The sequence below is a fragment of the Drosophila teissieri genome, chromosome 2L (genome assembly GCF_016746235.2).
Source record: "Drosophila teissieri strain GT53w chromosome 2L, Prin_Dtei_1.1, whole genome shotgun sequence".
In the NCBI taxonomy this organism is placed as follows: Eukaryota; Metazoa; Arthropoda; class Insecta; order Diptera; family Drosophilidae; genus Drosophila; species Drosophila teissieri.
This window is the reverse complement of record NC_053029.1, coordinates 12,495,133-12,519,834: the sequence shown is the minus strand read 5'-3', so window position 1 is coordinate 12,519,834 and position 24,702 is coordinate 12,495,133. Positions and strand designations below refer to the sequence as shown.

The 24,702-nt window shown below is 42.8% G+C and overlaps 12 protein-coding genes across 22 annotated transcripts in view; 2 read left to right on the top strand and 10 right to left on the bottom strand.

Moving 5' to 3' along the window:
• The window catches only part of LOC122611857 (calcium/calmodulin-dependent 3',5'-cyclic nucleotide phosphodiesterase 1), an 87,594-nt gene that overhangs the window by 42,616 nt on the left and 20,276 nt on the right, over positions 1–24,702 (top strand). For 4 of the 7 annotated variants that reach the window (XM_043785218.1, XM_043785215.1, XM_043785213.1 and 1 more), the window contains 3 exons: positions 17,704–17,976; positions 20,784–21,360; positions 23,971–24,084. In XM_043785218.1, coding sequence (XP_043641153.1) covers positions 17,704–17,976; positions 20,784–21,360; positions 23,971–24,084 — 964 coding nt within the window. Of the gene's footprint in view, positions 1–17,703; positions 17,977–20,783; positions 21,361–23,970; positions 24,085–24,564; positions 24,628–24,702 lie in introns of all 7 variants that reach the window. The other 3 variants (XM_043785214.1, XM_043785211.1, XM_043785216.1) reach the window with 1 other exon arrangement.
• Positions 879–4,942, bottom strand: LOC122611858 (maltase 2). Of its 3 annotated transcripts, XM_043785220.1 has the most exons (7): positions 4,869–4,942; positions 3,346–4,507; positions 3,124–3,274; positions 2,870–3,065; positions 2,672–2,812; positions 1,393–1,482; positions 880–1,318 (listed from the first exon to the last, which is right to left on the bottom strand). In XM_043785220.1, the coding sequence occupies exons 2-7, from the start codon at positions 4,483–4,485 to the stop codon at positions 1,168–1,170; spliced, it is 1,869 nt and encodes a 622-aa protein (XP_043641155.1). In that variant the 5' UTR covers positions 4,486–4,507; positions 4,869–4,942; the 3' UTR covers positions 880–1,167. The 3 variants fall into 3 exon arrangements, with proteins under 3 accessions (XP_043641154.1, XP_043641155.1, XP_043641156.1); XM_043785219.1 differs by lacking the exon at positions 4,869–4,942 and having other exon boundaries at positions 879–1,318; positions 3,346–4,598; XM_043785221.1 differs by lacking the exons at positions 880–1,318; positions 1,393–1,482; positions 4,869–4,942 and adding an exon at positions 2,354–2,530 and having other exon boundaries at positions 3,346–4,591.
• On the bottom strand, positions 5,183–7,678 carry LOC122611859 (maltase 1). Its single transcript, XM_043785223.1, has 3 exons — positions 6,484–7,678; positions 6,078–6,424; positions 5,183–6,017 (listed from the first exon to the last, which is right to left on the bottom strand). Exons 1-3 carry the CDS (start codon positions 7,672–7,674, stop codon positions 5,801–5,803), a joined length of 1,755 nt encoding a protein of 584 aa, XP_043641158.1. The 5' UTR covers positions 7,675–7,678; the 3' UTR covers positions 5,183–5,800.
• On the bottom strand, positions 10,902–11,180 carry LOC122611864 (serine protease inhibitor Kazal-type 1-like). The gene has a single exon (XM_043785228.1). It carries the CDS (start codon positions 11,166–11,168, stop codon positions 10,935–10,937), a length of 234 nt encoding a protein of 77 aa, XP_043641163.1. The 5' UTR covers positions 11,169–11,180; the 3' UTR covers positions 10,902–10,934.
• LOC122611863 (agrin) lies at positions 11,271–11,800 on the bottom strand. The gene has a single exon (XM_043785227.1). It carries the CDS (start codon positions 11,685–11,687, stop codon positions 11,454–11,456), a length of 234 nt encoding a protein of 77 aa, XP_043641162.1. The 5' UTR covers positions 11,688–11,800; the 3' UTR covers positions 11,271–11,453.
• Positions 11,935–12,171, bottom strand: LOC122611870. Its single transcript, XM_043785234.1, has one exon. The coding sequence runs from the start codon at positions 12,074–12,076 to the stop codon at positions 11,942–11,944; it is 135 nt and encodes a 44-aa protein (XP_043641169.1). The 5' UTR covers positions 12,077–12,171; the 3' UTR covers positions 11,935–11,941.
• Positions 12,631–13,102, top strand: LOC122611862 (trypsin inhibitor ClTI-1). Its single transcript, XM_043785226.1, has one exon. It carries the CDS (start codon positions 12,732–12,734, stop codon positions 12,969–12,971), a length of 240 nt encoding a protein of 79 aa, XP_043641161.1. The 5' UTR covers positions 12,631–12,731; the 3' UTR covers positions 12,972–13,102.
• On the bottom strand, positions 13,631–14,175 carry LOC122611867 (leech-derived tryptase inhibitor C-like). The gene has a single exon (XM_043785230.1). The coding sequence runs from the start codon at positions 14,045–14,047 to the stop codon at positions 13,841–13,843; it is 207 nt and encodes a 68-aa protein (XP_043641165.1). The 5' UTR covers positions 14,048–14,175; the 3' UTR covers positions 13,631–13,840.
• On the bottom strand, positions 14,404–14,839 carry LOC122611865 (leech-derived tryptase inhibitor C-like). The gene has a single exon (XM_043785229.1). The coding sequence runs from the start codon at positions 14,772–14,774 to the stop codon at positions 14,568–14,570; it is 207 nt and encodes a 68-aa protein (XP_043641164.1). The 5' UTR covers positions 14,775–14,839; the 3' UTR covers positions 14,404–14,567.
• Positions 18,444–19,099, bottom strand: LOC122611869. 3 transcript variants are annotated; one of them, XR_006325566.1, is made up of 3 exons: positions 18,900–19,099; positions 18,706–18,773; positions 18,444–18,639 (listed from the first exon to the last, which is right to left on the bottom strand). XR_006325566.1 is itself a non-coding variant. In XM_043785233.1 (2 exons), the coding sequence occupies exon 1, from the start codon at positions 19,088–19,090 to the stop codon at positions 18,947–18,949; it is 144 nt and encodes a 47-aa protein (XP_043641168.1). In that variant the 5' UTR covers positions 19,091–19,098; the 3' UTR covers positions 18,444–18,639; positions 18,900–18,946. The 3 variants fall into 3 exon arrangements, 1 of the variants encoding a protein (XP_043641168.1); XR_006325565.1 differs by having other exon boundaries at positions 18,706–18,849; positions 18,900–19,098; XM_043785233.1 differs by lacking the exon at positions 18,706–18,773 and having other exon boundaries at positions 18,900–19,098.
• Positions 21,647–21,979, bottom strand: LOC122611868 (chymotrypsin inhibitor-like). Its single transcript, XM_043785231.1, has one exon. It carries the CDS (start codon positions 21,892–21,894, stop codon positions 21,691–21,693), a length of 204 nt encoding a protein of 67 aa, XP_043641166.1. The 5' UTR covers positions 21,895–21,979; the 3' UTR covers positions 21,647–21,690.
• Positions 22,347–23,380, bottom strand: LOC122611861 (serine protease inhibitor dipetalogastin-like). The gene has a single exon (XM_043785225.1). It carries the CDS (start codon positions 23,349–23,351, stop codon positions 22,488–22,490), a length of 864 nt encoding a protein of 287 aa, XP_043641160.1. The 5' UTR covers positions 23,352–23,380; the 3' UTR covers positions 22,347–22,487.

Genomic DNA, 24,702 nt, shown 5'->3' with positions numbered 1-24,702 from the left:
GGGACAAGATTTTTAGTGATATAAAACCACATACTTGGAGCTGTTGTGATAATGTAGCAGGCCTTATATCGAATCTCAGAACACATTTCCTGCCAAATCCGAGTACCAGCTCCCCAGTTAATCGTTCACTCGTGGAGGTCCTTGTTGTCACAGCCAGCTTTTCGCTCTGGTTAATTTGCAGGCACTTTGCTGTAATTTCATTGGCATATCCGGTTCCGGCTGTACCAGCTTCCAATGCCAAGGCATCTGTCATTGGCCCAACTAGTCAGCTTCGGAGGATGTCTTCTGTTCGAAGGCATCAATGCGTTAAATTCGCAGTGACGGCTGTCCTTGCAAATCGCGAAACTATTTGAAAGCGGCAACAAATTGAATAGGCACCAGCCGACACTTTCCCATTCACCGCTGAACTCGCTCACTTCAAATTCCTTTGGCCCAGGATAATTTATCAAGTTTGCTAGTGCACGAGTGCAGATGAAGACAAAAAAGTAGCACTTCCTTCTCCGCGCACGGATTTGAAAGGTGATATGGAGGGATGCAGTTTCCGTCTGAGGATAACACTTACATTTATTTGCTTTTTGCCTTTGCAGAGTGTCAAACGCTTAGTGGGAAGATAAGTGCCTTTACCAGCGAAATCTCAAATATTTAATAGGGCATTAGGATGAACAGGCGGAGCCAAATGAAAATGAGAGTTCTGGTGGATAGATAATGTCACTCTTAATCTGTACCTTGTAGGTTAGTAGCAGAAAAGCTAATTAAAGTTTAAGAAACAAGTTTGCACAATCTAATTTAATTTATTTAATAAGGTAACATTAAAAAAGCTTACTTTGAATATATTGATTATATCAAGCACTATAATGCTTAGCAATACAAGGTTGATCAGAATAAAGCCAGTCACGTGGAAATCAGTTGCACATTATATTCCACTCAAAAGGAAATACCCATCTATCACCGCACGGGGGAAACCCCGAACTTTTCTCGCCACTTGACAGATCCACTGTTAGAGGAAATTAAATTTGCAAATCCCATCGGCCACATTCAGGAGTCGTTAATCCTGGCCAACTGTTAATGACATTTAAGCTGATGTTCGATTCATTAATTAATCAATCAATCAATCAATCAGCGAGCACACACACACACAGCAATTGCCTGGGGAATAGCTAAAATCAATCAAAACCGATGCTGATGCCGTTGCTGCTGCTGCTGCTGATTGAAATTCACTTTGGTCCATTTGTGACGCCACAAGTTGTAGACCAACAGTGCGACCAAAACCACATTGGCCGACTTGATGAGCTGCTTGACCAAGTTGCGACGTTGTTGGCTAAATACGGAAGTGCAATCATTATCAGCAGCATGAAAAGTTGTCTAAAACAGCCATCCTGGGCCGGAACTCACCTCATTATTGTCAAGCTGCGCTCTCTTAAAACAATTCCGCCTCCAGGGGGCAGATTAAATCCAAAGTTCTCGGCCAAATTAATGATGTCGCTGGATTATTCAGATAGTTTATACTTAATACTTTCCCCGATTCCGAAACAGACTGGGCAAAGAGGAGAACGAGATGAAACGCAGCGGGGCATATAGACAGCAAAATATATATACTCTTAATCCGATGAGAGATCCGGTTCAACGTGGCGTATGGGTAATGAAATGTTTCAACTTGTGTGAATGGGTAAAGCCTCGAGCAATTTTTAATTGACGTTCGTTGAGCTGAATGAGGACTTATCGCTTAAAGCTTTTAAGGTTTTACTGAAAATGGCCAGGATTTAAGCTTGAGAATTCCAAAACTTTAAAAGATTAAAGACTTTGCTCTGTACAAATAATAAATTTATAGTTTTCTTATTGTCGAGCCAAAAGAAAACTAATGAAATTGCTTGGATTTTCCCAACATTTTCGTATTTTTCCGGCCATTTCCAACTATTAACTTCTACTCCCAACAACATCCATTTGCTGCGAAAATATTTGCACAAGCATCGAGCAATCAAAAGTTTCCAACAAGTTTGCCATAGTTGCCACTCACAAATATTAAATTCAGTTATTAAAGGACATTTAAAAACTTTTGCATGTGGTATTCTATTTTATGCCGGCCTTGCGACATTTCCGAAAGGCTGGGCGGATTCTGCACCAGTTCCATAAATCTTTCTGGGCTCATGGGTGTGTTCTTCCTCCATACAAGAAAAATTACAGTGGGCAAGCGAGAATGAAACACCAACATGAACAACAACATGAATTCTGGGCAAGTTGCCAGGAACAGGCGACGTGGTGAGCACTTTTTCCGGACAGGATCCGCCTTTATTACCACTGGACAGCGTTCAATTCAATCGAGTCAAACGAAAAAAAGGCACCAGCTCCATGGTCATTAATTTTCCGCCATTATATATTCAATCGCGTGACACTTTGAACTGGAAATGCAATTAAAGAGCAAAGTTTGCCGCCATCAGCTGGTAATTCCTCTAATCCCATTCCCGGCTAGACCAGCCGGCAGACGAGTCCCTCCCGGGCGGCCAGGAGCAATGCACTTGCGGCGAGGGGTTGACTGCAGTGGGAATATGGAAAGAAAATGGTATGAGGGACATTGAGGTTTGAAGGACTTCTTTAGCGTTTAAGGATCGAGTAGTAGTATCTTACAGTGAAAAGCGGGAAATGAGTGACCGGAACTGAAAAGGAACAAACTTACCCAGGTTGATATTTGGAGTCCACTCCGGAAACTTCAACCACCAGTTTCTTGGGCTGGCTGAGAAACTCCGAGAGATCCACCAACTGCTCCTCGTCGCTTACATTAATCACGGTAATGATAGACTCAAAACTGGGATAGCTCCTACAGCAAAACGGTTTCCAATTAATCAAAACATATGAAAAGATTTCGATCATCTACCGCTTAAAGGCAAACACCCAACGGGAAAGGGGTTCAATGTTGAAGCGACCCGCACGCATAATGGCCGATTTGCGCAGCTCAAGGAGGTCCTTGTAGACCTGGTAGTGGCTTCTGTTGGCCACCTTCTGGGCCTCCAGGTTGAGTTGCAGGTAGTTCGGATGCACAGGCAGCCAGGTTTTAGTGGCCGTGGAAAAACCTGTGCGAATTAGTTAGTCAGACAAATTAAAATTACAATAATATTATTAGTGGCTTACCGGCATTTTTCTCGCTGCTCCACTGGAACGGTGTGCGCACCGGATCCCGGGACACCTCCTTGTAGAGCTCCTCGCCAACGTTTCTGGCCGGTGGATCCACCGTGTCCGCCCAGCTCAGTTCGCGGTAGTCCACCATGCCGAGTTCCTCACCCTGAAAAAGTCGCGGAATAAAGCCAAAGAACCACAAGCAATCAGGCAGCCAACTCAGCAGCAAAATCTCACATTGTAAGTGACGGCGACACCGGGAAGGGTGAGCAGCAGCATGTTCATGGCGTCCACGCTGGCTGGACCGAATCGAGAGGCGACCCGGGGGTTGTCGTGGTTGCCCATGACCCAGTTGGCCGCGTGCCCGCGCGGCATGTAGATCAGCCACTTCTCCACGTTGTAGACATAGTCACGCGCATCCGAGTCGCCTTTGACATCCGTGATAAAGTGAAAGTTGAAGGGCAGATGGGAGCCCCGGACCCCGTTGGAATCCTCGTAGTAGTCCGCCAGCTGGGTGAGTCCTGCGTACGCCTCCGTCATCATGATGCGTGTGGGTCTTTCGGGGTGCTTGGCACTAAACTCTTCCAGCAGCTGCCTCCAGTGATGAATCATCTCCAGCACTTCCGGCAGATCCCTGGAGTAGATGTGCTTGGTGTAATCATAGGAGAGTGAGTCCGCTGTTTTGCCACTCCATGGCTCATCCTTGAGAGATTCATCCTCGAACAAATGATTCACTGCATCGATGCGGAAACCAGCCACGCCCTTTTTCAGCCAGAAGAGCAACACATCATCCATGGCCTGAACCACTTTGGGATTCCGATAGTTCAAGTCCGGCTGCTCCTTGGTGAACTGGTGAAGGTAATACTGCCCACGACCTTCGTGCCACTCCCAGGCGGATCCGTAGAAGACCGATGGCCAGTTGTTGGGTGGCACTCGCGTGCCATTCTCCTGGAGGATGCCATCGTGCCACACATAGAAATCCTCGTAGCCCGGCTCCCTGGCCGCCGACTTCTTGAACCACTCATGCTGATCCGAGCTGTGGTTCGGCACAAAGTCTAGTACAACCTTGATGCCCAGCTCGAAGGCCGTGTCGATGAGCTCCTCGAAATCCTGCATGGTGCCATACTCCGGCTGGATTGCCTTGTAATCGGAGATATCATAGCCGAAGTCAACCATGGGCGACAGAAAAATGGGACTCAACCAGGTGGCCGTGATGCCCGTGTCCGCCAGGTAGTGCAACTTCGAGGTGATGCCCTTCAGATCGCCGATGCCGTCGCCGTTGCTGTCCTTGAAGGACCTCGGGTAGATCTGATAGAAGACCGTGTGCGGCCACCAGTCGATGAAGTCATCCGTGTCGCTCTTCACCAGACCGGCCATAATGGAGCCGGAGTTCAGCAGACTAAAAAGAAGGATTTGGATGAGTGGAGCGCGCATTTCGGCCAAGTATTCTGATTCTGTTCGATGTGCTCGATGTGCTCGAGGGCTGGCAGTGCGACAGGCACTTTTAAAGCGACTCTACCATATAATTAAAATATTTTTTGCATTAGTCTTTGTCTAATTATCAGCAGTCGTTTTAATGCTATAATTTGATGCGAGATTTTTATCAGCTCTAATCAAAGCAAATTGCGGTGCAAATTAAATGTAAACAAATTTGTTTTTCCCAATTTTACGGCACACTGCACTTGACAAGCCAATCGGTGTAAAAACTAGATGCTTTTTATAGACACTTCGGCGAACGATACCAAAATCACTATGCTCACCTCAAGGAAATCAAAATAGACTAAACACAAAAATATTTCGCGATTTTCGCATCTGCCGGCAATCAACTCAAAGCTTTTGTGGAAGTGGATGCTGATCGAGCAGCTGATCGAAAGCTTTCGATCCACAGGCAATTGGAGCAGATCATGATGTGCAGAACTTTCAGGTGGCAAACAAAAAAACCATAAAAGAAACAAAAGATGGTTATAAATTAATAATATTTGTTAATAAAATATATTTGTACAATAAAGATTTTCTATCGAAGCTATTAGGACTTCTTTCTAGCCCCAAAACTTATTTTTTAAGCTTTTTCTTTTCTTAGCTTGTAGTGTAGCAGTAGTTTAACATTTTTCTTTCACTGCACTGAAAATCTGGTAATTGATGGGAAAATTAAAGTTTCCAATTGTCTAGTATAATTACAAATACAACACAAAAACGGGCCATATATGAGATAACATCAGTAGATTGTCATAAATTTTGAATAATGCATGGCTTTGAGAACACCTACTAATCAACTTGTTTACAGCAGCTGATTAGAAACACAATTGAAATGAGAATACAAATCAAAGCCAAGTTTAGGGTCGTCAACCACCGCTAAGTGGAAACTTAATTAAATTCGGCAACCATTCATCAGCTGCCTGAGCCCCAAAAAGGGCCTAAAAACCTGACGACAATTATGAATTACGACTTTGCATTAAAGTCGAGGGCCAACAGTGGGGAAAGTGAAGTGCTCACCAAGTGCTCTCAATTCAATTAAAATGTTTGCAATGCGCTAATGCAAATGGAAATGTGTTCCGCTGTCAAATGAAATGGAAACTCGATTAGATGACCCCTGCAAGATACATTTAAATACGAAATTAGAAAAGCACGGCTCGGTGGCAAATGGAAAGTTTTCTCGCACTTTAACGTGGAATGCCAAGTAGTTCGCCGCCGCCTACTTTCGCTTATTCAGCTGAATAACTAATCCCTCGTTGGGCGCCAACTCTATAGCCTCGGCCTTCAGTCGTTCCCCCATCCGATGTGGCGAGTCCACACCCGCCACAAGGACCACCAGTCGATTGGGCTGATCTATGAAGTCCGCGATGTCCACCAGCTCGGTGCGGTTCTGCACGTTCACAATGGTCAGCAGAGTGTGCTCGTTCTTCAGTTCTCTGGCAATATAAATAAAATATATAATATTATTACGTTAAGTTGAGCTCTTATTAACTTACCGCTTGAAAGCGAACACCCTGCGATTCACCACTTCGGGCACAAAGGATCCGTTCTTCAGAACTGGCAGCTGCCTGAGCTTCAGAAGAGACTGATAGATCTTGTAGTGACTTCGTCTTGCCTGCTGCTGATTCCCCAGATTGAGTTCCTTATAATTCGGATTGACAGGCAGCCAAGTGCGATTGGCGGAGGAGAATCCAGCATTGAGACCACTGCTCCATTGCATGGGAGTGCGCTCAGGATCTCTAGAGATTGTCTTGTAGTTATCGATTCCAGCCTCACAAGCGGGCTGATCCACCGTATCGCTCCAGCTGATGTCCCTGTAATCAGTCATGCCCAGTTCCTCGCCCTAAAGTAAAGGAAGATCTGTATAAAATGATCCTTATGCAATGAATTATCTGTACACACATTATAGGTAATAGCAATTCCGGGCAATGTCATCAGCAGCATATTCATGGCGTCCACAGCTTTCTCACCAAATCGGGAAGCCACTCGCGGATTGTCGTGATTTCCCATCACCCAGTTGGCCACATGACCATGTGGCATGTAGATGAGCCACCTGGAGATGTAGAAGACAAAGTCCGCAGCTGTCGAGTTCGCATTCAGTTCGGTGATGAAGTCAAAGTTGAAGGGAAACTGGGGACCCTGAACTCCATTTGAATCTTCGTAGTACTCCATTAGTTGGGCCACCGAAGCGTAACCCTCGGTCATCATTATCCTCAGTGGTCCCTCGTGGTTAGCTGTGTAGTTATCCAGGAGCTGCCGCCAATGCTGAAGGAGACCGTAGTCCTCAGGCTGGTTTCTGGTATAGATGTGGCTCAAGTAGGCCTCATTGTTCGGATCATCGGTGGTGCCACTGGGAGGCTCATCCCTCAGTTGAGCATCCTCGTAAATATATATAATGGCATCGATGCGGAAGCCGGCAATACCCTTGTTCAACCAGAAGAGCATCACATCGTCCATGGCCTTGATCACGGCGGGATTCCGGTAGTTCAGATCGGGTTGTCCGTAAGTGAACTGCCTCAAGTAGTACTGCTGCCTCTCCTCGTTCCACATCCAAGCGGATCCGGAGAACACAGACAGCCAATTGTTGGGCGGCACACGAGTTCCGTTCTCCAAGCGAGTGCCATTCTCCCACACATAGAAATCCTCGTATCCTGGCTCTCGGGCCACCGACTTGATGAACCAGGGATGCTTGTTCGAGCTGTGATTGGGAACGAAGTCCAGGATCACCTTCACGCCCAGTTCATTGGCCTTGGCTATCAGGGCGTCAAAGTCCGCAAGGGTGCCATATTCCGGCTGTATGTTCGTATAGTTAGATATATCGTATCCAAAGTCCACCATTGGTGACTCATAAATGGGACTCAGCCACACGGCCGTGATGCCCGTATCCTTGAAGTACTGCAACCTAGAAGTAATACCTGGAAGATCGCCAATTCCATCGCCATTGCTGTCCTGAAAGGATCTGGGATAGATCTGGTAGAAGACCTCGTGCTGCCACCAGTTGTATTTCGCATCCAGCTCCTTGGACTGGTGGTTGTGGGCCCAAATCCCCACCAGACCCACACTCAAAATGAAAGCTATTTTCACTACAACCATCGTGGTCAACGCACGAACTTGTTTTCTATTATCATCAAACTTTTGCCGGCTTTTTATACTGCTGCCGGCTTTTCAATTCCGGTTTTGTTATTTGACTTGGCGATTTGATCGCTTAAATATTTGAGCAATTGCTGATTCACTTTGAAAATGGTTTGAACCAAATTTAACATTGAATGGTTTTTGTTTGACCGGGTTGTTACAACGGCCAGTTGACCAAACAGTGCGAAATTTTCTAACCTTTCATTTAAACAATGGAAATGTATAACACGGCAAAGAGGAACTGAACTAAATCGATACATAGTTATTACTAAACGACGTGTTGTAAAGTATTGTTTGCTACTTTGCCATTTTCTAAAACAATGCGTTACTTACAAATATAAAACAGAATAAACATTTGTCTTTAACCAGAATTCCTAATGAAATGTATTATAATCAATTATTATTTCAACAAGCATAAACGGAACATTTAGAAAGGGCGTTCCACAATTTCTAACCATGTAGTTCAATTTGAAACCCCCTCCATTTTAAATAACAGATTTTTACCCACTTCACAAGCACCTATTAAATATACGCCAATTAAGATTTCCAGCCGCGAACTTCCGTTGCGTGACCAGGGCGACCAAATGGAATTTCACCCAATCCCCCATGGACTTCATGTGGGCTGAATCTGGCAGCTTAATTAAACATTTTCCTGGAGTCGACACGAGAAATCCAAGGAGCTGCCATTGTGCTCCTCTTTACCTTTGAGCAAACTGCTTGCTTAGGAGTTTATGTATATTGAGAATTTTCGCACAAATATGTGCAGAAATCTTCACGTGTAAGCGCGCAGAGTCGGCATAATTTTGCCGCTTTTCACGGCGACATGAAAAGGGTTTGACAAGGGGGCGTGGCTGTTCGCAATGAGATTCCTTTTCCGACCGAAATCAAAGCGAGGAAAATTCGCTGTAATTTTGAGGCCACACCTCTGGGGAAATGGGGGAAGCGGAGGCGGGGAAAGTGGAAAGTGAAAAGTTAAAGCGAAATGTTTTAGGGGGCAGAGCCGGCTAATCCGCCGCCGCCTGCATCCCCAAACTGTGGCAGCTCTCAGTCACCTGTCTCAGCTGTCTGTGGGTTCCTTGCAGGACACCAGGGTTTACCTTTCATGTCGCGACGCTGATTGAATTGCCTTTTGCGCGAGCAGAGGACGCGTTTCAGCAGCCTTTTGTGTTGGGGAATTCCGAAGGAGGAAGGAAATTCATTTTTTACAAGCACTTTTCAATTTGGCTCTCTGGCTGCTCCGGCTGCTCCGGTTCGTATAAATAAATATACACGGCCTACATTTTTTATTATGTAAATATTTAATCATATCACAAAATTCGGGGTGCCTCTCCAGCAGCTCCAGCTTGGCATATTTAAAATCAGCTCCCACTAATCCGGTAGCCCCAGATATATTTACGAATTTAGCACACGCGCCTAAACATATGCTACGGTTTTCCCTCATCCGCATTTTCCTCCTTTTTTCGCCTTATCCATTCCATTTTTTATGTCTGTGTGTCTCGTTGGCTGACAACCCTTGAGCATCAGCAAATTCGAGTTGGGCGGTCTCTCATCCAGCATTTGATTTTTTTGGGGCTGCTATTTAGTGCTGTCAATAGGTTTACGCTTATCAAATACTTGTTATCAGAAATCGATTACAAAAACAGCGGCAGAAGCGGTGCGAGTTTGTTGGTTTGTTGTCATTTGTCGAGATTGCCGTTGTCATAAGTGGATTCCTCCACATGTAAATTTCCACACATCTATGCCGGTTTATTTGCCTGTTTTTCGTTTGCGGCCCCAACCGACCTTCACTATCTTGCCGTTATTGTTATGACTCCAGGCGGGGCAATCCTCTTTCGGCCAAATATTATCATTTTATCTGCTTTGGCTCCGTTTGATAAGCTGACAGCCAAGTCACTGACTGATAAATGTTCGGCGTTTCGTTACAAATTGGTATTACAAATTCGTATTTGCCCATATAAGTTATTTGCAGAGAGCGAGTCAGTTAAACGAGTTAAAAGTTAAATCTAGTTTGCTGTTCCCATTGTGACTATTTAACAATAAAACTAAAAGTTTAAACGAGGGGAATTATTTCACACCCTAAACAAGGTAAACAAAAATATTGATTGTGCTAACGAACAGTTTTGAAAAGAGACTTTTTGTTTGCTCGTTATTACATAGGTAATATGTGAACTTACAAGTTTTAGGAGCAAACATGGCCATTAGAAATACTCTATAAAGTGGCTGAACTTTGGTTTTCAGCTTACTTAGTTATGAGCTCCACTAGAATGATTTCATTTAATATAATCTTTCCCTGGAACGAGATAGAAACCCATTTGGGCCTCTGATTCAACCCGTGTGATATTATCTTTTTAATAACATTGCGGCCAGTAGAATTCCGGACTGCAGCTGTCAGCTTCCTGTCATAAATCCAATGCCAGTAGCTCCACCGAAACCCGTAAAAGCGGCCCATAACTTTTATTAGACTTGCTGTTCGGTCTTGTTAGTACTTCGCCTTCGGTATTAGCCAGTTGGTTTGTTTGCTCCCAATTTGGATGTTGAGCGACGCACGTATTGGGATTCAATTAGTCAAGCCAGTGTGCAGAGTTAATAAATCAAATCCCAGCCATCAGCCATCCTCCCGAAAATCGAATCGCTGCTGGCGAACGATTAATTATGCATAAATTTGATTGATGTGCGTGAGGCGACTGTTTAATCGCAGCGGAAAGCGCCTTCGAGCTGCTGGAACCAAAAGTGTCAATGGAAATAAGCTCCCACCTAAAGTCACCAGTTGATTAACGAGGTGATGACGCACTCGGCGGCGATTTTAATTAGCATTGAATGGCGCTATTTGCATATATACACACCGATGCGCTTCGCCGAGAAACAGATTATAAAACAGAAATTAAACTTTCTTATATTTAGACCTTGTTCATGCATTTCGAATGTAAATAAGATCAGGTGATACGCAATTTATTAATTAGGAGAATTTATATGTAAACTAAAATACAGATGATTATTAAGAATTACAAGTCCAGAAAGGCATCTATGCCATTAAACTAATGGCGCATTACGTGAAAATATATATAGTACTTCCGAAAATAACACCGCACAGCTTATTCATATTCAAGTGAACACTTGAAATCGTTTAAAGAAAAAAGCTCATCGTGTCTAATGCTGATCATATAAGTGGTTACTCTTTATTATTTTTGTTTTTTTCATTTAAGTATGAAGTAATTGCTGTATCAAGAGAACTGCATGGCTGGACAAGATCCCAGTTTTTGGATGTTCAGATTTCTGCCGAGCTTCCTATATTCCCGCTGAGTGCACTCAAAAACACACCGATTTTGGTAGGTCACCCCGTTGGTTCCACAGACCTCTGCCTTTCGCAGATTGCAGGGACAATAGCTGGCCTCCGATGAAGCCACCAATAACATGGCCAATAGGCCCAAAAGAGTCATTATAGCCATGAACTTCATTTTTCCCTAGAAAATGAAAAATTACCCGATACTCGCAGTGCTAGTCCACCGAATGTTCTACCGAGACTGCGTTTCAGTTTAATTAATAAACACAAGGCTTTATTTGTTTAGAGTATCTTGGTTATAATATACATTACTGATAAACGAGAGGAAGCATTTTCAGATGGTTTCAACAAGAGTATTAAGCTTTTGATAGTTACTTATTCAGCTCGAGAACTATCTCATCACTACAGTATCTACGGATTTGACTCCAATTCCAATTGGGACCGAAGATTTAGAAACATATCAGATCGTCGAGCTGCAAGGTCCTTCGTTCTTGATGTTCAGGGTGCGTCCCAGTTTCTTGTAATCCCTTTGGCTGCACTCGAACTCGCAGCGGTTTTTGAAGGTAACCCCATTCGAGCCGCAGACCTCAGTGCCCTTGGTCTTCAGGTCGCAAGGACAATAGCTGCCCTCCGTGGATCCGGCAAAGAGGGCGATCAAAAGGCCCAGGACGGCCAGCAAAGTCAGAAACTTCATGGTTTTTTCTACGTGGATGTATGGAATGAATAGGTTTTTCTGTGCGCAACACGTCGTCGTTTCGCTGCGAGCATTCAATTAAGACTGAGTTTCGAATTAGTCGCTTGTCGAGAGTGTGAATAAAAGTTGTCGATGCCTTTGTGAGTGTTTGTGTGTGCGTAAGTTTTGCTAATTAGTCAAACAAGCTGCTGATTACTTCGCACTGCTCTGCCGCCCCCAAAACATCCAAAACCTCCAACACTTCCCACTTTTTCTCACATCTGCTGGGTACTCGTTTCATTTGCATGTGTCTTGCGGGCTTCCAGTAACTTACACGGCTGGCAGTTTAGAGCCCGGGCCGTCAGAATGGCGAAAATGCAGAGCATCAGAACCAGAAGTAGACCTCTCATGGCGGCAGTGACTCCACAACTGGATCCAACTTAGCTGGATTTCCCCAGGGGCAGGCAGCCAAGCTAATTGAAATTGAATGCCAATTGAAATTGAATAGCTAGACTCGTGTAAATTGGCTCACAAAAAGGCGGGCGGTTCATTAATTGCCGTGCCCCTTAAAAAGCGAAGCAAAGTGCATGTAAATTCTGTGTAGAGTGGGAAATTCCCTCGACTATACCTGATCGCCGATAAGAAGGCAGTGAGAAATGGGGGGAAAAGCTCTTAAATGTAGTGAGTAATAGAGTGAGTGTCGTTTAGCTTTTCTGTCTGAGCTTTTTTTCGAATATAAACAATTGCGTGTTTGGTTCTGCGATAAGCTAAATAAGTAATTAAGCTGGAAGTGCCGGAGCCCATAAATTATTCAAATAATTTGCAATGCATATACTCGTATGTACTTAGCATAGCAAACTCTAGGAACTGGCATACTCGTAGCTCGTATTTCAACTGCATAGCAATCACACTGTACTAAAAACAAAAAACACCCACTACTTCAAAGCACCACGAGAGCTGATAAGATAGGTGGCCAAATCGAAGCCAGCCAAAGCTCCATTGAATGAAAAAATATGTGGAGCTCCAGTATCGAGTCAGTCTTGCAAGTGGATTAACCCAGTTACAATGAAATTCCTCAGCATTCTAGTGGCCCTGTGCCTCTTCCTGGCCCTCGCCATATCGCCAATTAGCTGCGACGACACGGAGAAGGCGGAGAAGCCATTCTGTGCCTGTCCCCGGAACTACGAACCCGTGTGTGGATCCAACTTGGTCACCTATCCAAATCGCTGCGAGTTCGACTGTGTAAAGCGAAGTGTCGAACGCCAGGGACGCAGTATGGGAGTTCTGAGGAGCGGAACCTGCTAGAAACACACAATCCTTTCGACAGTAGAACCAAAGAAAAATCAAGGAAAAATCCAGAAATAAAATCATACAAGTGCCTTGTATTAATCATCAATGTGAAAATATAGAAATAAATCAGCTTATCAGCCAGAGTATTTGGCATTGCATTTGATAGCGCTTGAACACCTTATCGCCAATACGAATCGTACGAAACGCGACACTGCGAAAAACTAGTACCCACTTCCGAGGGTTGCAGTGATTTACGAACCTACTACTTTCGATCAAGTGGCTTTTGCTACTAAAGATTAATCTTCGATGAGTCACTTTGAATAAACTTATCTTCCACATTATTCATCAGGATTTAAAAATGTAATTACTTGTAAATTTATAAATAAAGTGATACTAATTTGAACACCTTAAAAATGTGGTTTAATTTCACAGACCTAGTAAGGCTGTTAAAATTACAATTTTTGGCTTTTTCTTAGGGGAAGATATGACAACACATGTTTAAAAAGAAAAACAGTTGTTTTTCATTTAGTTTATGTTAATTCCGGCTTTGTTAACCAATTGAATAAATAGGAATATTTGTTTACTTAACTGGATTATTTTGCATTGGCATGAAACTATTGATAATAAATACTTCGAAGTCTGAAAAAATCATAAGCACAATGTAAAAATAAATCTTTTAGAAATTTTTTGAGTTTGACATTCAAGCCGTGTATATTTTTACCACAGAATGTTAAAACAAACCCGTTTGTATAAACACAGCTTAAGCTTTAACGATTCGTCCGATACCAGGAGCATAGATATTTTTAAGATATTTTCACATACTAACGATTTATTCACTTTTCATCACAACCAGTGATGATCCAGTGGGATCCATGCTCCGTTTCCTAGCAGCTTCCCCTCTTCTTAATGGTAATGGAGGCTCCGTTTTCAACTTCACAGTCCAATTCACACTCGTTGCTGTAGGTCACGGAATCCGATCCGCAAACAGGATTATAGATGCGATCACATAGGCAATAGGTCTTCTCCTTCTCGCCCACAGTTAGGGTCAGAAGAGCAAGCAGGCAGAGTGTGAAGAAAGCTAGGCAACGCATGGCTATGATGCTAGACAGGTTGGGCAAGAGTAGACCTTCCCCACTTGAATGCCACTTATTTATAGATATCCAGAACCTTCGCAAGCCATATTTTTTTTGAATTAAATGAGGTTTGGTTTATGAATCGGTACGAAAAAACAGATTTTAACTGTAACTGTATAAATTCTAAGTAACCTAATATATACAACGTGTGCATAATCTCGTACTCAATGGAAAATGCTCATCATCTCATCTAGACATGAGCAAACCAAACTGGAAATATTCTATAAATATATATTATATGTATGTCAACGCTTGTCTGAAAAAATGTTAGGTAATTACAGCACTTTGGAAATATTTTAGAAATTGTTTGAGTGTGCCATTCAAGTCGTGTTTATTTGAACCACATAATTTTAAAACAATACCGTTTGTAGTTAAAACTTCGTCCGATACCAGAAGCATAGATATTTTTAAGATGTTTACACATATTAACGATTTATTCACTTTTCATCACAACCAGTTGGGATCCATGCTCCGATTCCTAGCAGCTTCCCCTCTTCTTAATGGTAATGGAGGCTCCGTTTTCAACTTCACATTTCAATTCACACTCGTTGCTGTAGGTCACGGAGTCCGATCCGCAAACAGGATCATAGTTGCGATGACATAGGCAATATTTCTTCTCCTTCTCGCCCACAGTTAGGGCCAGAAGAGCAAGCATGCAGAGTGCGAAGAAAGCTAGGCAACGCATGGCTATAATGCTAGACAGGTTGGGCGAGAGTAGACCCTCCACACTTGAATGCCACTTATTTATAGATATCCAGAAACTTTAATCTCCGCAATTTGGTGGAAAAACTGCAGTAATAGAGCGTGTCAAAAGTAGTTTTTCAAGGAAATGAATTAAATGCGGTTTGGTTTATGAATTGGTACGAAAAAACAGATTTTAACTGTAACTGTATAAATTCTAAGTAACCTAATATATACAACGTGTGCATAATCTCGTACTCAATGGAAAATGCCCATCATCTCGACGCCGTGGCGTATACGCAATATTAGACATGAGCAAACCAAACTGGAATCTTTCTATACATAAATATATATGTCAACGCTTGTATAAATGTCTGACAAAATGTTAAGTAATTACAGCACTTTGGAAATATTTTAGAAATGGTTTGAGTGTGCCATTCAAGTCGTGTTTATTTGAACCACAGAATTATAAAACAGTACCGTTTGTAGTTTAAACTGTAACGATTCGTCCGATACCAGAAGCATAGATATTTTTGAGATATTTACACATATTAACGATTTATTCACTTTTCATCATACAAATGTTAGCCGACAACCAGTTGGGATCCATGCTCCGTTCTCTAGCAGCTTCCCTTCTTTTCCACGGTAATGGAGCGTCCGTTTTTAACTGCACAGTTCAAATCACACTCGTTGCTGTAGGTCTTGGAGTCCGATCCGCACACAGGATCATAGTTGCGAGGACATGGGCAAAAGACCTTGGATTCCTGGCCCACAGACAGGGCCAGAAGTGCAAACAGGCAGAGTGCGACGAAAGCTAGGCAACGCATGGCTTTAATGCTAGACAGGTTGGGCAAGACTGGAGCTTTCACACTTAATCGACACTTATTTATAGATAAGCCTTAACCTGCCACCTCCGCAAGCCGCACTTCGCTGGAAAAACTACAGCAATAAATCGAGACTTTAGCACTTCCAAAGTTCAATATTACCCGATGCTCTCAGTCGTATTCCTCTGAATGTTCCAACAAGACTGCGTTTTACTTTAATTAATAGACACAAAACGAGAGACATTTTTTTTATTTGTAGTGCCAATCACAAAACCCCATAAACATACATTCATTTCGCAGCCATGGTAGGGCTTTTTATTATTATTTTTTGTACTTGTTGGCTAAATTTATGGCAACATTTGTCTAAATAGAATCCAAGCCAACAATTGGGTCAATAACAGAAGCCTGAAAAGATTGCACACATATAAATTCAGTGCTCTGTAGACAGTTGATTTTCATCTAATATATTTCCGTTCCGGCTTTGTTATACCAATTGAATGAAAATTAATATTTGAATACTTTGCACTGGCATTTGTTGGAAACAAATACTGTAAAGTCTGAAAAAAGGTTAATACGTCACTTTGAAATTATTGAAGAAATAGTTAAAACTTTTTTTATTTGTCTCTTTAAGACTCATTTATTATTCACATATTATTCGACAACCAATTGGGATCCATGCTCCGTTTCCTAGCAGCTTCCCCTCTTCTTAATGGTAATGGAGGCTCCGTTTTCAACTGCACATTTCAATTCACACTCGTTGCTGTAGGTCTTGGAGTCCGATCCGCACACAGGATCATAGTTGCGATGACATATGCAAGGGGTCTTCTCCTTCTCGCCCACAGTTAGGGCCAGAAGAGCAAGCAGGCAGAGTGCGAAGAAAGCTAGGCAACGCATGGCTATAATGCTAGACAGGTTGGGCAAGAGTAGACCCTCCACACTTGAATGCCACTTATTTATAGATATCCAGAACCTTCGCAAGCCGTAGTTTGGTGGAAAAACTGCAGTAATAGAGCGTGTCAAAAGTGTTTTTCAGGGAAATGAATTATATGCGGTTTGGTTTATGAATTGGTGAAACTGATTTTAGCTGTAACTGTGTAATTTGTAGGTAACCTAATATATACAACTTGTAAATAATCTGGTACTCAATGGGAACTGCTTATCATCTCGACGCCGTGGCGTATACGCATTATTAGGCATGAGCAATCCAAACTGGAATCTTTCTATAAATATATATGTAAACGCTTATTGTTCCTAGTTCGCTAGTTGCTCGCAGCTGTTGGCCTTGGCAACTTTCGCACAAAAAAAATCTGTTTTAGCTTGGCCTAATAAAATCCTTTCAACGCACAAAAGCAATTTCAGTCTAATCTTGTAGTGGCAAAGGAGGCAGCTTAGCCTGGTTGAATCAAAGCAGAGGATATTACACGATGAAGCTGAAGAAAAACTTGAGCAGCAGGAGAATAAGTGGAAGTTCTCGAATGCCATGGTGATTGGCCAATGCTCTTTTTATAAAGTACAGCTTGTATAAATATGCACTTAAATAAATTGTTAAGCTAATACTTGAATATTAATATATGCATACGACTTTGTTTCATTTTTATAACAGACAAAGTTTATAAAATAGCGATGATCCCAAGCCAAAGCAGCAAATTTCATTTTGAATAATAATTTATCAAATTTAAACTATTAGTTTAAATCTATTATAAGAGTGATATATTTTATTTTCGGCATCTACTGAACCATTTTCCGCCTAATTCTAAGTCACACCCTTCCGTTTTCCGACCCTTTTGGCCAAGAAGCAAACAAAATACACAACACAAATACACTTTTGCTAAGCCCGACAGCATTAGAAACGAGGGATTTGCAGCAAGTGAAGGACAACAAAAGGATTTGGGGCTCACAAGGATGTGTGCACAAGCGGGTATAGTTTGAATACTGATTGCCTTGCAGAAACCTGTTGGATCCCTCACTGAAATGTAGATACATGTTTAAGAAAAACATTGGTTAAACAATTGAAATTTAGTTTTTATAGATGTATTCAAATGCAATATACTTCATTCAGAATGCTTGACAAAAGGTAGCAAGTCATAACACCTCGACTTCTACTTTCAGTTGCCAGCACGCCGGAGACTTTGCCCAGCAAGCGGGACGAGGCAAGTGGTGGGGCGGGCACCACCGGCGGCACAAGTGGTGCGGCAGCGAGCAGCAGTGGTGCAGCGAGCGGAGCGGCGAGTGGGTCAGTTGGCCCTGCAAGCGGAACGGGAACGGGATCGGCGTCCGGAGGAGCAGGTGGTGTCAGTTCGCCGGCACAGGAAGCCGCCAGTCCCACGGTCTCCGAGCTCAGTGGCAGTGGCTCAAATGCGACCATAAATGGTCAAGTGGCAAGTAAGTAAAGAGCAGCTCATGGCATTTTGCCTCCGATGTGTCCCCGCTGTTGTGTGCATTATTTTTGCATATTTCATCATCTAAACCAAGTGCTCCGGGTTTTGTGGCTCCGTGGGGAGGTGGGTAGTGGGGAGGTGGCATTATAGTTTCCATTTTGAGGACAGGATACCGCTGGCATAATCCATTCAGCACCAGCTGCGGAGATTGCGGTGGCTAAGTCGGTTTGACATCGCTCGCAAGTTGCAGGAATTTAGATGGGATAGCAATTCGTGGGTTGTTGTGGTTGATATCCAAATCCAAAGCGGCTAATTGAAATTTGGCATGCACCGCGGTTGTCGTAATTGCATTTTGGTACATTGCTCGGATTAACCAAATTAATTTGGCCACAAATAGAGAGCTCATTTTGAGCCCGAAAGAAAGCATAAGCATCATAAGCATTAGTAGTAGTAGTAACTAGTATTTCATAGTTACATTTTAATCATTTATTCATTAACTATTTTTGTGAGGCTTGAAGACAATGTTTGCTTCTCCGCATCTATCTTCCCCAGCTCCAAACGTCCAGATTGTAACTCCAGCACCATCCTTTAAAAGGTGGTGCGCAAGAAGAGAAGGTTTCCTTAAATTTCACACCGTTTGTCAAGTCCAAAATAGCAATCAGGCAAACTGCAATGGGAATGTAGCAATGCATATTCGCAGAATAATGTGAACATCAGCTGATGGTAATCTTACTCATATACCCATAAGCCAGGAAGTCGTTAGACTTCAGAGCGTTAAATCCACAATTTCGCACCATATAGCTATTAAAAATGTCGGATTTTAAATGCACAGAATACACAGAAAAGAAACTTGAAAAGAGTACTAAGATCCAAAGAACTATTTCGAACTAATGCCGTTGAACTTAAATATTAAATCTTTTGTAATACCTTCAAAAATGACAAAACCATCTTCTGATCGCAAGCGTTCACCGCATTTATTTTCCCGAGTTCCACTGATTATATCTTTGATCCCAGCACCGACCGGGTGCACAATAAGTTGACCTCTCCTTTTCGTTCACCCCGTTTGTCAAATTCAAAAGAGCGAACAGGCAAAGTGCAACGGGAATGTAGCAATGCATATTCGCAGAATAAAGTGAACATCAGCTGATGGTAATCTTATTTATATAGCCATAAGCCAGGAAGTCGTTAGACTTCAGAGCGTTAAATCCATAATTTCGCACTATATGAGCAGTTTTTAATCTAGCATATCACAAGTCTGCAAATGCCAAAACAAACAATTTATGTGGTGCAAAAATATTGATTTATAAATATTGAATAATATAGAATGATATAGAAATATTCATGAATTAGGTTGTGTATAGAATAAATAAATCAGTTGGCATCTATCTGCATATAATCTTTAAATGCATATATGTTTATAGTACGGAAAAATAGTATTTTAGCGGAATATATCTAGTAAAACACTGCCAAGTAAATTTGCAGTAAGTAGTTTTAATTGAGCTACCTAAAAAATGGAAAAGCCCACTTCCACATTTCTTTATTTAATATAGACATTAAAAAAAAAACTGGCATGTTTTATGCCAAATATATTTACGAGTATATATGATATGATATAGGTGGAAACCTAAACTAGCTTAGTGCATAGAAAAGATTGATGGTGGCCCATCGATCATGTTACCAGTTGCGAAACGCACTTTAAGCGGCCATCAGACCATTTAATTGCCGGCAATTTCCACCACCGCGCTCACATGGGTCGAAAAAGAAAACAACTGGAATTGGGTTTTTAGTAGTAAGGCGATGCCAGGTGGGGTCAGCAGAGCATTTTGCCCAACATTGTGGGGTAAAATGAAGCGTTGAAAGTCATTAAGGACGTGGAACGTGAAGAGGCGCCACTACCATAAAAGGAGCATAAAACATTTCATCCCAAAACTCGACTCGATAAAGAGCCCGCGTATCTAGCAGTTAAGCGAAAGAATCTCGGGTGTAACATAAATTTAAGTGCAGCATAAAGCGGATTTTATGACTGCTCCATCACCTTTCTCTCGAGCTGCTAGCTGCTAGCTGCTTGCAGTGTCCAAATAAATGGAATGCAGTTAAGATTCTCGCTCCTCCACTCCGCAGCTCCATAGGTTGGGGTATTTGCAGATAGATTGCTCTCTGCGCCCCGACTTGCCCCACTTGACAAACACACACACAGATAAATCCTTTGCACTTCTTCGACACGCCCGGGATGGCAACTTAGGGCCAACTTAGGATGATGCCACTCAGGGGGAACTGGAGGCGGGGGGTTTGGGGGCAGGGAAATGCCTTGGGGTAGGAGCTTCTTTGGGGCTTTTGTTCGCTGCTCGTTAAGCATTTTCCCCTCTCAGGGGGGGCTAAGCTAAATAAAGAATTCCACGCTACAATGGCCTCAAATGATGGGAATAAATTATTGATTTCTTGTCCATTGCCATGCTGGCCCAACGATTTTTGATCGAACAACGGATGAAAAATGGCAAATCAAAATGCAAAGGTGTCTTAATTTTTTATTCATGGCGAATAGAAGTGTTTTCGCAACCTCATCTATGTTTAAATTATGTATTAATATAAAACCAAACCCATATACACCTCTTGAATCTTGGTTTGCATAGCTCTGTGGCCACTGTACTCGTTTCACCCGAATCCCTGCCTTTTCACGACCTTTGGGGGCCTTGTGAGCTTCGTTGATCCCAGTAGGTCCTTAATCAATGTGTCAACAGTGAGAGTGATATAACTATATAAGCAGCCGAGTCAGTTCCTTCGCCCACTGAATTCTCTCCGGCTTTCTTGCAGGACACGGCTCACTGACGATTATCCGACGCACCAACAGCCGCAACTTCAACCAATTCGACGGCCAACTGGCATCGCCCTCAACCACCGCCTGCAGCAGCACAGTGCCGGGAATTGGCTTCGCCCAGACGCCGCTCAGTGAACCACTTGCGGACCGACTGTGCTTCCGTGCCGGTGGCTCCAACGGATCCGCGTCCGCCGGCGACAGCCGATCCAGCAATCAGGGCCCATCGAATTCCGGACCAGCCGCCAACGCAGCCGCCGCCGCCGTCGCCGCGAAAATGCAACCATCATCGCCGAATGCCACCAACTATCTGGCCGATAATATTCAGATCTCGTCGGCCAATCTATCGCAAACCGAAATGGTCGTGGGTCGCGATTCGGCCGACTATACCGCCATGCACTCGATAAACGTGGGCGTCGGCAACAACTCGTTGCTGCGGGGCGACACCGATATTCCGCAGGAGTCGGGACACTCCTTCGAAACGCCCTCGAATATGTCGTTCGCCGCCGGGCAATGGGATACGGAGAATTTGCCGCCAGTCGACACGCCAGATGCCCTTAACAAAGCGGCCGGGAGGTAAGTTTCTATCAAAAACTGCCAATTACTAATAATAACTATAGTACGTATTTGGTACTAAAAAAACAGGATAGAAACCTAGTGACGATCGCACCTTTGACAACCATAGGGAAACCTCTATATCTTTAAAAAGTATACGTATAGGTATTAAGTGCATAGTACAGATTCCCGATCGACACTGGTTTGTAAAGGCACCAGTAGATGGCGTTACATTTGAATTTCACGTGTTAGGCTCTGTTAAATTCAGCACTTAAGCTTAGCCAAATCGGCACACTCATTACCACTATAAGGTGAAATATGTGTGTACATTTATTATTTGTATCTCTGACACTAGCATCTGCCCGTCTTGACCATTTCAATGTGTTTAACTTCCGCTGCACACTGCAGTTCGCAGAAGTTGACGTAGGTGACGTGGTCCGATCCGCAGACAGGCAAATGTATTCTTGGACACGGGCAAAGGGGTCTCGTGACCTGGGCGCCAGTCAGGAGCACAACTGCAAGCAGGCACAGGGCGGTGAAAAGTGGGCTACTCATGGCTTACGCTTTGGACTGCTCAGATGCGAATGTGGCGAATGCGATCGGTGCCGATCGACGCACAAGTACAAGTAGATGCACTGATGTACAGATGTACTATATATATGCACCAGGAAGTGGTTCGTTTTGGAGGCGATACATTTTAATTTCACGTATTGGGGTATTGCAACAACGTAATTTAGGACAGTCACACATTTTACTCAGAATCGATAGATGTATTGGTACTAATGTTAATTTTACTTAGTTCTTACTTTTGTATAAAATGCTTAGCCGTTAACAACGGATTACATTAAAAGGTCGCAATAGGTTTGAACTTTAAAAAATGTCTTTTAAGAAGATAATCGTGACCTTACATTTATTTGAGTTTTTTCTGACATATTCCTAGACATGGCTATAATATTTAGTACATTTTTTGTTAAGTGAGTTCCGTTGTTAGGAGTTAGGCAAACAAATGGTAAATTATTATATTTTATTCAGAGCGTATATTTATTTAATTTAGGGCTTCTTCTCTGAATGTCTGGGCAGAAAGTGTTTGTGTTTTGGGAAGCATTTTTATAAGTGTGTGTAAAATGAGGAACAGCGGTTTCGATACTTTATGGTCTCGAGAATTCAATGAACTCATATTCATCACATCGTCCTTCTTTCAAAAGCCGAATATTTTCGCATTTTAGACGGCATATGTTACTGTAGGTTTTCCCGTCCGCTCCGCATACAGGGGAATACACTAATGGACACCAGCAAGGTTTTGTAGGGTCCAACCCAGGGCTTTCAAACACTTTCGCAGGTATTGAAAACCAAGGGTCAATAATTTTAAGGCGTTCAAATCCAACTCTATCATCCTTATCATCACATTTTCCTTGTCTAGCCAACCGAACATCTGCGCATCTTAGAAGGCACTCGCTGCCGTAGGTTTTCCCGTCCGATCCGCATACAGGGAAACTCGCTGCTGGACACACGCAACCAGGGTGTTTGAGCAAAGCGACAGGATACTTGTCTGGTCCAACTATATCATCCTTATCATCACATTTTCCTTGTCTAACCAACCGAACATTTTTGCAGTTGAGAAAGCATTCGTTGCTGTAGGTTTTCATGTCCGATCCGCATACAGGATTCAAATCTGATGGACACGCGCAGCCGCGTTCAAACCCAGGAATATATGTGATTATTTCCGATTTAGGCCCATGGATATGGAAAGGAACATAAGACTTGGTGACATCAACTTCCATTATATCTTTATCATCACATGGGCCTTCTTTCGCCAACCGAACTTTTTTGCAGCTGAGAAAGCATTGGTTGCCGTAGGTTTTCCCGTCCGCTCCGCATACAGGGAAATTCACTAATGGACACACGCAACGATCTGAATGTACATCGAATACATGCCTTGGTATATGTATGTGCTGTTCAGAATAGTCAATAAGTGCGAGAAGGCACAAACCGATCAGGGCAGCACAACGCATGTCTATAGTAGAGCTCAGGAGGAGAAAGACTGAACTGAATACTGAATATGGGCCCATTTTTAAATAAACCCCGAGAAATTATACACTTATAGCGAGACATTCCAATCTATCACGTTCACGTTTATGATTAACTTATTCTGCCTTGACAAATTGTCGCTAACAAAGAAGGGATTTTTACAAGGCTTTTCTCAATCCTACTTTCTTTCTTGAATTCAAAATTGGGTCTCCATAATTCGAGAGACTTGCCCAGTAAATATTATCATTTAATTTCATTCCTGCTTATCTTACCGAAATATTATCATATTTTACCACAACGAAAAGCGTGGATTTTAAGTTAATCTTATTTGTGATAGTTGGAAATCAAACGGGCACAAAAAACATACATACTAGAGGCTATCTTTTTTTAATTACATTATCGTTTTCCGCTTGTTCGTGTCCAAAAAAAACTCAAATATAAAAAAAATATACCATGAATGAACTCCTTTTATAGTGTCTTTGTATAATCCAGGCATAATTTAAGCTTCGGCTTGCCTTCCTGTTGTAGAGTGATACTATTTCATATTTACCCATTCACAGTACCAAACCTATGATCTCTAAACTATGGTCTTTAAATCCACAGAATACGCAGTCTTCTCCGCCGCATGGATCATGAGGCCGTGGCCTACGAGGACATGCAGCGGAATCTGCACTACGCGGCTCGTGTGCTCGAGGCCGTCTTCATAGACGAATCAAGGTAGGTGAAAGCGGTGGCTTTAGGCCAAAGAAAGATATTTCCAAAAAAAAAAAAAAAAAAAAAAAAAAACATTTCGCCAGCTAGAGGATAGCGAGTCGAATCGAACTGATCTGTGATCTGTGATCTGTGGACAACTCTGCTTCAGCTTGGGCTTCTTTGGGGCTCCCATCGAATTGGTGTAGGCCTTGCTAACCATTTTGAGTAGGGCCCAAGATAACTGTAATGCTGCGTAGTTTCAAAATTTCAGATTTGCACCCAAGGCAAGCTTTCCCTTCAGCGATAACCTATAGTCATCATAGTTATCTTTACCCATCATCAAATCATCTAATTTCGCTATACAAGTATAATAAACATACTCCCAACTCCCAAACGAACGAAGGTTCGAGTTTTACCTATTGAATGTATACATATATCTGAATATTTTTCTTTTTATATCCGTTCTGTTACTGTTACTGTGTGTGTGTCTGTGTTATTGAGCAGAAGCCCCACAACAGGTAAAACAAAGTTGGGGCAGATTGCGTCCTCATCCGTTGAGAGCGAAGAGTAAGTGTTCCCATCGAGCCAGCCTTGTCGCTTTGGTTTTGTCGTTAACTCTGTTGATTTTGAACTCTAACATCT

Bases quoted from the DNA above. Each gene is read 5' to 3' on its own strand.
- LOC122611858 (XM_043785219.1), bottom strand. From the start codon at position 4,542: ATGCGCGCTCCACTCATCCAAATCCTTCTTTTTAGTCTGCTGAACTCC. The intron at 3,066-3,123 runs GTAAGCCACTAA...TAATTCGCACAG, and splicing joins GAGCAGCGAGAAAAATGCCG to GTTTTTCCACGGCCACTAAA. The intron at 1,483-2,671 runs GTAAGTTTGTTC...TGAATAATCCAG, and splicing joins GACTCCAAATATCAACCTGG to CGACATCATTAATTTGGCCG.
- LOC122611859 (XM_043785223.1), bottom strand. From the start codon at position 7,674: ATGGTTGTAGTGAAAATAGCTTTCATTTTGAGTGTGGGTCTGGTGGGG. The intron at 6,425-6,483 runs GTGTGTACAGAT...CCTTTACTTTAG, and splicing joins GAATTGCTATTACCTATAAT to GGCGAGGAACTGGGCATGAC. The intron at 6,018-6,077 runs GTAAGTTAATAA...TTATATTGCCAG, and splicing joins AGGGTGTTCGCTTTCAAGCG to AGAACTGAAGAACGAGCACA.
- LOC122611864 (XM_043785228.1), bottom strand. From the start codon at position 11,168: ATGAAGTTCATGGCTATAATGACTCTTTTGGGCCTATTGGCCATGTTA.
- LOC122611863 (XM_043785227.1), bottom strand. From the start codon at position 11,687: ATGAAGTTTCTGACTTTGCTGGCCGTCCTGGGCCTTTTGATCGCCCTC.
- LOC122611870 (XM_043785234.1), bottom strand. From the start codon at position 12,076: ATGAGAGGTCTACTTCTGGTTCTGATGCTCTGCATTTTCGCCATTCTG.
- LOC122611862 (XM_043785226.1), top strand. From the start codon at position 12,732: ATGAAATTCCTCAGCATTCTAGTGGCCCTGTGCCTCTTCCTGGCCCTC.
- LOC122611867 (XM_043785230.1), bottom strand. From the start codon at position 14,047: ATGCGTTGCCTAGCTTTCTTCACACTCTGCCTGCTTGCTCTTCTGACC.
- LOC122611865 (XM_043785229.1), bottom strand. From the start codon at position 14,774: ATGCGTTGCCTAGCTTTCTTCGCACTCTGCATGCTTGCTCTTCTGGCC.
- LOC122611869 (XM_043785233.1), bottom strand. From the start codon at position 19,090: ATGCATTGCTACATTCCCGTTGCACTTTGCCTGTTCGCTCTTTTGAAT.
- LOC122611868 (XM_043785231.1), bottom strand. From the start codon at position 21,894: ATGAGTAGCCCACTTTTCACCGCCCTGTGCCTGCTTGCAGTTGTGCTC.
- LOC122611861 (XM_043785225.1), bottom strand. From the start codon at position 23,351: ATGCGTTGTGCTGCCCTGATCGGTTTGTGCCTTCTCGCACTTATTGAC.